The sequence below is a fragment of the Syzygium oleosum genome, unplaced genomic scaffold (assembly GCF_021117445.2).
Source record: "Syzygium oleosum isolate NSW1041296 unplaced genomic scaffold, Sole_v2.1 Sole_v2.17, whole genome shotgun sequence".
NCBI classification, from domain to species: Eukaryota; Viridiplantae; Streptophyta; class Magnoliopsida; order Myrtales; family Myrtaceae; genus Syzygium; species Syzygium oleosum.
The window spans coordinates 3,165,635-3,176,880 of record NW_026607501.1 but is presented as its reverse complement, the minus strand read 5'-3'; the positions used below and the strand labels follow the sequence as shown (position 1 = coordinate 3,176,880).

General features: G+C 42.5%; 1 protein-coding gene across 1 annotated transcript; it reads right to left on the bottom strand.

The window, feature by feature from the left end:
- Positions 1-7,184: 7,184 nt before the first annotated feature.
- On the bottom strand, positions 7,185-9,465 carry LOC115676711 (uncharacterized GPI-anchored protein At4g28100). Its single transcript, XM_030599680.2, has 2 exons — positions 8,603-9,465; positions 7,185-7,719 (listed from the first exon to the last, which is right to left on the bottom strand). Exons 1-2 carry the CDS (start codon positions 9,278-9,280, stop codon positions 7,381-7,383), a joined length of 1,017 nt encoding a protein of 338 aa, XP_030455540.1. The 5' UTR covers positions 9,281-9,465; the 3' UTR covers positions 7,185-7,380.
- Positions 9,466-11,246: the final 1,781 nt, after the last annotated feature.

Below are 11,246 nucleotides of genomic sequence, written 5' to 3'. Positions count from 1 at the left end.
TGAGCACACCTCGCCCAAGCTAAATCTGGCGAGGTCGGCCCTCCCCCAGGCCACAGTGGCTTTGCTGGGCGTCACCCAACTGAAGGCAAGGCCCGGTGAGGCCGCCGTGGCCTGGGCGAGGGTCGGCCTTGCCAGATCTGGCCTGGGCGAGACCGACCCTCGTCGGGGACGCCCTTGCCTAGGCGAGACCAGGCGGCCAACCATGGCCGATGACCAGTTCGGTCACCGGCCAAAGGTAAAAGAAGAAGAAAAGAAAAAAAATCAGAAAAAAATTAGAAAAATATTTAAAAAATCGAAAAAAATATTAAAATATTATTAAAAATTATTCACGTCAGCGTCGACGGTGCCATGTAGGCCGGTCGGCGTCCACGTCATCAAAATCCAGCCAAAATTAGCCGGAAAGACTAAATTGGTATAAAGACAAAAGGTTTAAGATTGAATTGGCACAAAAAAAAAGTTTTGATTAAATTGGTACCAATGCAAAAGGTTTAGGATTATTTTAATACTTTTCCCTCGTTGTATGTAAACGTCTATTATAGGTTATAAATAGTCACACTGTACTCTTGTAAAGCCTCTCAATCAATGAAAGAACTCAATGTTCTCACAAATATACCTTTATTTTTACTTTTGTGCAATTTATCTTTTTCCGCGATTTAAATATGTTTCAATTCCCGTACTTTAGTCATAGTTTCAAATATCTAATCGTCGATTAAATTTCGACGTATTTTTGTCATCACACTTTGTAGTCGATTAAATTTCAGCAAAGCTTTTTATGCCATCAGGCTTCATCGTTGATTAAATTTCATTGAAGCGTATCTCTTCCTTATGTTTCATTGATATGACTCATGTTTGCAATCGCCACTGAACACGTCTCCTCTTAATAAAAAACCAAAAAACGAATTTCAGTGAAAGTTATTTCGTCGATGATACAATTTCAGCCAAACATCTTTTTTGCACACTTGATGGGACGACTTGTGATTCGATTTGAGGAAATTTAATGCCAAGAACAAGGAATTATCCAAAGCCTGACAATACTGCGGATACTAATCCCAATGGTAGTGACAGGGCTTCCCACTCTGAATCTTCAACTGCTAACCGAGCGACAGAAGAAGGCCAACCGGAGGGGGCAAACCTTCCCCGAGGTCTCACTAAAGAAAAATCTAGAGAAGCTACACCAAATTTTCATCCGTTGGCCACCATGTCGAGATTGTTCGAAAAGCAGCGAAATGATATAGCAAATTACATTGTGAGTCACATGTCAAACATGATCAAGTTAATTGTCATCAATGTCGTGAGTGATGTTTTCTCAAGGTGAGGATCATCCAATCAACCACCACTATCTAATCTACTGGTAACAAGGTACGTTCCTAGTCCCTCTTAATTTATTGATGCCAAAAGTGTTGGTCAGAGTAGTCAACCCCTTATAAGAATTATGCGAAGGCCTGAATCTTCTAATCAAAGTCACAATGAAGAGAATAATCGGCTGATGTTGGTAAAAAATTACCAAATTGGTGATTATAATTGGACAAATCAAACTGGCCAACAAACCAGTCAATTGTCAAATGTTGAAGATATAAGGCCAGTTCCACCTAATGTAAATAATCCTATTAAGCCTAACATGCCGATCAACGTTGATAATCTGGCAAGACTAGCGTTACCGCCTACGGTGCAAAATGACCAACCAAATCCCACAATTAAACATAGCACAATTTTTCGAAGAAGTTTGACAACAATTAGGGTCAGACAAGGGTATTATCATACCCGCTTGCAAGAAACCACATCTTGAATGGGTTGATAATTGACCTTTTCCAAGAGGCTTTGAAATCCCTAAATGAAATCCCTAAATTTTCCATTTTTACTGGCAAAGATGAACAATATACTATTTAACACAATGGTCGATTTATAGCCCAGTGCGGAAAAATATGGACAAATGAGTTTTTAAGACTTAAGTTATTTTCTTTGTCTTTGTCAAAAATTGCTTTTACATTGTACACTGATTTACCACCTAATTTGGTGTGTAATTGGGTAGAAATGGAGAGACAATTCTATTCTCAATTTTATAGAATGATATCTAAGGTATCAATTGCTAACTTGGCCACACTCTATCGATACAATAACGAGTCAATCAATCATTTTGTTACTCGATTCAAAAAGGCTAAAAATAGATGTCTTACTGCACTCTCAGCTAAAGAATTCGCAAATTTGGCTTTCAATGAATTGAAATTCAATCGAAGAGAAAACTTTGAAGGCCAAAACTTTGCCAATTTATTTCAGTTGGCAATGCAAGTGTCTAAGTATGAGCATATACTTAAAGACAGAGATAGAGAGCCCTATGAAGACTTTACACAAAATGTGGCTTTCGTGAAAAAATATGTCACATGATGAATCTGAGCCATAAAATTCAGTAAGGGAAAATCAAATTTATCGATGACAAGGGGCACATGATGACTCATGTTTATCTAATTTAAAAGAATTGAATGATTTATGAATCATTTAGATCTATTAAAGGTGGCATATGTTGACACCCCAAAAATGATCCATGAATCATATGTTGATAAGTATCAGACTTAGTCGATAAGAGTAGAGTTTGGTCAACAATAAACAAAACAATCAACAACTTGATGGGATCGACAACTCGTTAAGCAAATCATCGACAACATCAGTTATCAACGAAAGCCTTCATCAAGACTTGAGAAGTTAATCAACAAACTCATCAACAATGAGTGATCAACATGAAGACGTAACTGCTGGGTGGTTATGTTTTGTTGCCGCTAATTTAGGGATTTTATAATTTCTTGTGGATAAGTTTTCTAGATAGTAGGAGTAAGTGGATAACACAATTTCTTGTAACCGCCATTAGAAAGTTATTTGTTTATTTGAATTCACCGCTATATGTAACCGTCAATTGTGGGTTATAAATAACCACGTCATGCTCTTTGTAAAGCCTCTCAATTAATGAAAGAGTTTTCATCCAATTGAAAGCCTTAACGAATTTCAAATTGAATAATTTCAATTTTTGATTAAAGATTAGGATGTCTACTTCAACTTTTACTCGGATCACTTTTCCGTAAAAATCGTTGAACACCTAAAGGTCAAAATAGCTACGAATTTTCAGAAATCATTCAAACATTCAACTCATGATCCTATGCATTCATCTAAGCCTATAACACATTCAACTAAGTTATATGAAAATTCAAGTATATATTCAAACATTCAAACATCAAAGTTTAACATCCATCACACAATTGAATCGCAAACCTCAAAGAATCGTCATGAAACTATCTAAAATTGCTCCTAAATCATCGTCCATGTAACATAGATCATCTTAGGAACAATTGACATCCAAATCATCATCAAGTTCATGCTCTAAGAGATTTGGCTAAGTAGAGGTAGCAAAGGAACTGATGCTATTCAAGTTCAATTAGCTTGGATTAGGCCTAATTCCTAAGGATTTTTGAACTAGAACACCTAAACATGGAAGATCTACTTGAATTAACAACCAATCAACTAGAATCACATCAAATTCAACTTGAGGAAGTCTGGGCGAACAAGGAATTGAGATCCTAAAGTCACCTAAATATGTAATTGACTTTTGATTTTATTAAACAATCCTAAGTTTATAAGCAATTTCATGTTAATTTCACCAAATTCCATCATATCCTAACTTAAGATTGATCATAATCTGAAAATATTACTTCAATTTTATATTATGATCAACCTAAGTATTCTAGGATAATCCTTTGGAATTGTAATAGACATTTGATTTCCTATTGTCAATTAGAATCGCTGGCAAGGAAAGAAATTGGCCAAATTGGAAGACTTCGAACGATGGCTGTGGGTGGCAACCACCACAGATGACTCGAGAACACACCAAGGAAGCCAGTCGCAAGTTGATACTAGTGGCTAGATGGCGGGAAATGGCCGGAAAGTGGCTGGAATCTTACCGATGAGAAGACACCAAAGAGAGGAATTAAGAGGGAGAGCTCTTTTTGTGTTCTTCCTAAAGATTTTTTTTTTTTTTGAAATTTTTTTATAAGAAGGGCTAAATTAGTGTCAAAATTCAGACCTAGTGATTATGAGGGAAAAATTAAATTTTGAACCAATCCTAGCCCTACAACTCACCTTATGATCTTATGGTTGAAATTATTTGTGTAATGATTAAGGAAAGAGGTGATTGACCCTTCTTATGTCACATGGACGGGTGACATCGCACATCCTAAGGTCTAGATTAGAGAGGAAATGCATGGCCAAGATTGATGCTCTTAAGGATTGATGACATAGAATTTAATTTTAATAATTTAGAGAAAGTGGTATTTTTGTAATTTTAAGGAGATGGGGTCGGCCAAGTGGTCTTGTGGGCTGAATGGGCCGACTTCTTTGGTTGACTGGGGTCAACCTTGGTCCAACCGGATTGACCGGGTTGACCCGAGACTTCCAAATTTCTTATTTATCTTCAAATCACCTCATGAGCTAGACCATCTTTGTTTGTTCGGCCCACTAGGCCGAACCAAGTCGGGTTGAACCGACCCTACTCCGTCAATCCCAATTCGTTGCTTTATGCTCACTTCCTCGAATTATCCTAATTATGTCTAAATTGATATTGAAATTGGATTAATTTGGCCTCATAGGGTGTAAAATGTGCTCCTTGATTTTCTTGTGAAAAGTCAACCATGGCTCTTCGACAAAAAAAAAAAAGCATGGCTTTAAACTTGAATTTGAAGGTTGACTAACCTGTTTAGGCTTGAAACCTTGAAATTTGCTTGGCATCTTGAATTTTCGTAGTCCCTGGATCAAATGTCCAAAAGAGGAATCAAATCAACGAATTTTGGGAATTTTTTTTTAATCAATGGTCAAAGTATTCAATTTTAAGAATAAAATTGATGTCTTTTTATGATTTTGAGTTTATACCACGAAAAATCCCAAACTGATACACCCGTTATTCCAAACTAATTTTTTTACCACCAAAAACTCCAAACTGGTACACCTGTGACAAATTTACCCTTCGTTAGTTTTCATTAAATTTTAATGTCAAATTGCATTGTTAAATGGCACGCTACAGTTGATGGATGTACCAATTTTGGATTTTACCCTCCATTATTCATAGGTATACCTATTTGTGATTTTCTGTGGTATTAATCCAATTTAACGGAAACTAACATAGGGTAAATTTATCACAAATGTATCAGTTTAGGGTTTTTGGTAATCAAAAAATTAGTTTGGGGTAAATTTATCACAGGTGTATCAATTTGGGAGTTTTCGTGATCTTAATCCTATGATTTTCACAAATTTTGTAAAGTGTTGACCAAGAGTTGACTTTTTAGATTTGACCAAAAAGTCAACCTTGGATCGATACATAAATGTAAATAAAATGGGATGCTCATAACCTTTATATACAAATGGGACCTAAATGACTTTTTGGCTGAGAAACGGGTCATGTCATGATCAAGAATCTCAAATCTCACGTTTTAACTTTAGGGAAAAAACCACCAAAAACCCCAAACTTTCTCACTTGTGACACATTTACCCCGAACTTTTTTTTGTGACACCAAAAACCCCAAACTTTGTTATTTGTGACACATTTACCCCGATATACATTGTCTATGGGCATTTTCGTCTTTTTAGCTTTTTCTTTTTCTTTTTACTTTTTTTTTCTTTCGGCGAGGGCCCTCGCCGCGTCAGCGAGGGCCGCCCTCGCCGATCCGGCGAGGCCGCCCTCGCCGCGTCGGCGAGGCTCGCCCTCGCTCGCCCGAGCGAGGGCGAGCGAGGCGAACCTCGCCGGCGTCAGCGAGCCTCGCCCTCGCCCGGGCGAGGAGGGTGAGGAGGGCGAGGCTCGCCGGCGTCGAGCGAGCCTCGCCCTCGCCGGGCGAGCGAGGCGAGGCTCGCCCGACGCCGGCGAGGCTCGCCTCCTCGCCCAAGCCTCGCCGGCCTCGCCCTCCTCGCCCGGGCGGGCGAGGCTCGCCGGCGTCCGGGCGAGCCTCGCCCTCCTCGCCCGGCCTGGGCGAGGAGGGGCGAGGCTTGCCCTCGCGGGCGAGCGAGGCGAGGCTCGCCGGCGTCGGGCGAGCCTCGCCCCTCGCTGGGGCGAGGAGGCGAGGCTCGCCGGCGTCGGGCGAGCCTCGCCTCGCCGGCGAGCGAGGCGAGGCTCGCCGGCGTCGGGCGAGCCTCGCCTCGCCCTGGGCGAGGAGGGCGAGGCTCGCCGGCGCCGGCGAGCCTCGCCTCGCTCGCCCGAGCGAGGCGCGAGCCTCGCCGGCGTCCGGGCGGGCTCGCCTCGCCTGGGCGAGCGAGGGCGAGCCTCGCCGGCGCCGGCGAGGGCGGCCCTCGCCGGATCTGGCGAGGGCGGCCCTCGCCCGACGCCGGCGAGGGCCCCCCTCGCCGGATCCGGCGAGGGGCCCTCGCCGGAAAGAAAAAAAAAAGTAAAAAGAAAAAGAAAAAGCTAAAAAGACGAAAATGCCCATGGACAATGTATATCGGGGTAAATGTGTCACAAATAACAAAGTTTGGGGTTTTTGGTGTCACAAAAAAAAGTTCGGGGTAAATGTGTCACAAGTGGGAAAGTTTGGGGTTTTTGGTGGTTTTTTCCCTTAACTTTATTAGACCTGTCAGCGAAAATTCAAATGTCAACAACTACAATATAAACTCGCATTCTCAACTTGCAAAAGTAGCAATTCTAATCAACTATGTAAATGTGAGGCACAAATCAAGATCTTTCCAAGAGAGAGTACATATGTGACTCCTCTCTCTCTCTCTCTCTCTCTCTCTCTCTCTCTCTCTCTCTCTCTCTCTCTCTCTCTCTCTCTCTCTCTCTCTCTCTCTCTCTCTCTCTCTCTCTCTCTCCAAAAATAATCTTATGTAGGATTTATTTTGTGAACTTTGCTCTGTCCAAACTCCTATTATAATATCTCATCTGGGACCATTATTTCTTATATAGTATGGTTTTTATGTGTCATCGTTCTATGTGTCTTTTGTGTAGCAGACAATATCAGCAATTTTCCCGTGAGGTAACCAAAGGGTCCATACATTGAGCTCTCTGCCATCGAACAACTTGCCATATACCATACAAAATTATTTGCTTCCCAGGGATAATGCAAGGAGTACCCATGATTCACCTCTTATATAGTTGAAGGCCCACTTTCGACCAAAAAAATAAAAAAGGCCCACTACAAAAAAAAATGGCAAAATATTATGGATGATATTAATTCTCATGCTCTTTTGGATCAAATACCTTATCTATTCCACAAAACTACAAAGAAAAAAAATAGCAACTGGCCATGTCACATGCCACAATGCAAAGAACAAGAGCCAACAGATGAAATTGACACAATGGGAAGTACTTCACTGAACAAATTTCTGCTGAGCTAATGGTTCATTAAGTACAGTTATTGATCATACGGTGAAGCGCGGATATACCAGCGAGAGTGCTAGCATTGAAAAGATTAAGAAAAAGATGGGCAATGGGAGAGCGCGCAACGACGAGCTGTCGGAGATTTCCGAGGAATCGACCGCCAGGGGCATCCCATCGCTGTTGAGCGTGCACGACTGAGGGTCAGAGGAGCTTTCCTCGGTCATCATGAGGGCCCGTAAGACCGCGGAGACGGTGTGGATGTAGGCGGCTCGGTTCTTGGCGAGGAGCCACGTGAGGCCCATCAGCTGGCAATCCTTGTTGTGCATCTTGGTGGTCCTGTCCTCCTCCAGTTTACTTGAATCTGAAGTGTTCTTGTTGAGCTGAAAATAGAAGAGATGGCCACTCATTGGACAACAAAGGAACATTGTTTGGTGCATCGAGGATTAAATACTCCAATTAAGTAGGTGCGACATCGAAATCAGAGTCAATTTCATGCCTTTTACCTAACTAACGGGTCGCATAAATTATCAAATCTAACCAATCAACTGAAGCTGATAGGAAAGAAGCTATTAAGCAGACAACACTTAAGCTTTAAGCTATGATAAAGACATGTTTGAAGCCCTTCTTTTGTTTGTTCCTCTCTCCTTTTCCCCTTCACAGTTAGGGATCAATAGAATTTGCATGAATGATCCATCTCTACAAGAGACTGGAGATTGATACATTATCATTTGAAAAACCCGACTAGGATCCAAAATTGGCCGTCGATATAAGAATTAGTAATTGAAGGTGCAACAATATTCTGAGGCAGGGTCATCAATGTGCCTTCTATACCGGTACAGAATGAGATCAAAACAGACTTAAAGCAGAGTCTTTGGCAACACAATATTCTGATTCATTTCTTGATCATTGAGGCTACATGCAATTACTCGACCTTCTCTAGTTTCTTTACTAGTAATTTCTTCGAAAGGGGCTCGAAAGTAATGTCTCAAAGCATATTGAAGATCACATTTTTGGGTAATCTTAGAACCTATCTTGAGCAATTAGCCTATTGCAGCATGCATAAGTCCAACCAGACTCTAGTACTAACTCAGTAAGCTCTAGACATTCTTGCATGATGCCACTCAGGCTCTCACCACCTAAATTGTAGAAAATGTAAGAAAAAGAAACAAACTTTACCAAACCCATTTGCATTCCAGAGATACCCAACAATCGAAATCGAAATCACAAATTTAGCAAATTTGAGACTCTGCTAAAATGACTGACCTGATAGAGACTGTTCAAGCACTTGGAGCACCCGCCGAGACCCGGAAACCCGTTCCCGCTCTGGCAGTCTCGCTCCAGCCTCCTCACGCTCTCGTCCCCGACCAGCTTCCCTTCCTGGGTCACCGAGAACACCCCGGGGCAGCTCAGGGGATGCAGCCTTATGCCGCAGTAGCAGTAGACGACGTCGCACGTCTCGTTCGGCCTCGCCAGCTCCACCCCTCTCTCCCTGAACGCCTTCCCAAGCCCGTCCACGCACGTCTCCGAGTCGTCCGGGAGCAGCGGCATGTCGTACGCCGGGGTCCGGCCCCCCGCCGCCGCCGCCGCCGCCACGGCGCCACTGCCCAGGGCGGTGGAGGAGTAGGCGGAGTAGAGCCACGCGGCCAGCACGGGGCAGCACCTGGTGCGGTGGAGCTCCCCCCACGACCCGGAGCCGCCGCCGCCGCAGGCGGACCGGACCCCGCGGAAGAGCTCGTCAGGGAGGTCCAGGGGGCAGCCCGCCGCGTCGGACTGCTCCGGGAAGGCGGGGATGGTGGCGGGCGGTGATGGGTTCACATGGAATGGCTGGACAATGGCCGGCTCCGGGTCCGGGTAGCGTGCGGCGGCGAGAGCCGGCAAGAGTATGGAGAGGAGCAGGATCGAGATCAAGGAGGAGGGAGACAATGGTGGATTGAGGGACATTGGTAGAGAGAGAAAAGGAAGAGATCGAGAGAGAGAGAGAGAGAGAGAGAGAGAGAGAGAGGAGGAAGAAGGAGAGCTTCTATGGAGCTTTTGCTTTTGTGTGCGCAGGAGAGGGGTCGATGATGGAGTGCAAATTGATAAAAGGTGGTGAAAAAGGAGAGAGAGAGAGAGAGAGGAGACAGGATGGTGGGGTTTGAGTAAGTCTTGGGAAGCTTTGCTTTCACTTGCTGTGATAATGCTTGGAGTATTTAGTGCACCAGTCACTCCTAACAACAATGGCAGCCTAGCAGTGAAAAAAGGAGTTCCTGACCAACTTGTTAAGCATACATAGAATTTAGGAATATCTTAATTTTGAAGACAACATCAAGTTGAAGATGTAAACTTCAAATGCAAAATATTAAATTTGAGTATCGGTTGCAGGACTAATATTGGCCGATTATCGCGACGTATAGTGGATGCATTAAACATTTGTTTTCTCTAACCGCAGGTTCAAATTCAAGTAGTATCTTGCAAGTTGTCATTTGTGGGGGGAAGATTAGAAGGTAGTAGCATCATGGAGAAATCACTCATGAAAGCATCGGCTGGTTTGGATAGGGTGGGAGAGAATCTTGATACCAAGCCATGCTTATGGAGACCTTTTTTAGCCATTTTCGGGTTTCCATATGTTCACATTAAACAGATTTAGCGTAATGATGATAGTATGTTTCCTACTTGTAAAGCCGGCCAAAAACTTGGATGATGAATGTCAAGAGATTGATCGAGTAATTAAGCATTTGGTTCGAAAGCGATAAATTATATGTACCTAGAGCACAGCTTCTCAGACTCATAATATGGATAGACTCTTATCCAATGCACGTGGATAGTATTGGGGTGTGGTTCATACTCCATATCGACAGAAAAGTACGAGAGTCTCGTTCCCAGGTGAGCAAGGGTCAATGGGGGTCGTCTCGGCGAGAGTCACCCCAAACCGTCAAAGGGCTTTTATAGTTGGGCTCATATTTTATTGACAGTTTGGGCCTTGACCTATGAATAGCTACTGTGCTGCATAAATATAATCTTTTTCTCTTGCAATTGAGAGTTGTAACAGAGAGGTGGGAGATAACCCTAGTTTAAGGGTGAATCAAGATAAACACTTTATCTCGATTTCTGTTTCTCGCATTTACTCTCTAATCAGTTGTGTCTGTGCGGGTAATCCTAACAGATTGAGCAATTTACATGCATACGTAGGAACTAGCGGAGTTGAAGATTTGAACGCTCCGTGCCATTAGAAAAGGAAGAAGAAATAAACAACTTGGATGAAATAGTGCAGTTTTTGTTCTTTAAGTGATGGGATTAGTTTAATCACTCTTTTTTAAGGCCATAGAGTCTTAATTTTACGATTTGCTATTTGGCACATTCTATGCATGTTGGAATTCACGAGAACACTCCCCAATTCACACCTGTTACAGTTTCAGTCGCCTTTACAATCGGTCCAAGGACATTATCGTTGATGAATACATGTGCTCTTTTCACTTTCAATTGAATATCCATCAAAGGCTATTGTCATGTGGGATTTTCTATCAAACGTTAACAAATGATGAGATTTGAGGGCTATAGTTTAGCTTATATCATTAGCTAGCTCGCATCTGTGGGTCATGTCATTTTTTCTACTATTGAATATGTCACGCACTTATGTACAATTGCCAATGTGGGTATAGGGAAACAGCTCATTTGATTGCGAATATAAACCGTATGTTTAAACACCCATTAGCAAATTCGAATTTTGTTTTGTCCTTTTTATCTTCCTCATCAGAATTACATCGATTATCTTGAAGAGAGTAACTATGCGCACGTACTTCTTTATGTCGCGGCCAGAAATCACACAAAATGACGAAGACCGAGATAGATGTTCGTATATATTAAAATCATCTTTTGTCTTGGTCAATTATCACAACCGACCGATCCATAAATATGTTGAATTCACTAG

Coding starts and splice junctions, on each gene's coding strand:
- LOC115676711 (XM_030599680.2), bottom strand. CDS start 9,280: ATGTCCCTCAATCCACCATTGTCTCCCTCCTCCTTGATCTCGATCCTG. Junction 7,720..8,602: donor GCTTGAACAGTCTCTATCAG/GTCAGTCATTTT, acceptor TTCTATTTTCAG/CTCAACAAGAACACTTCAGA.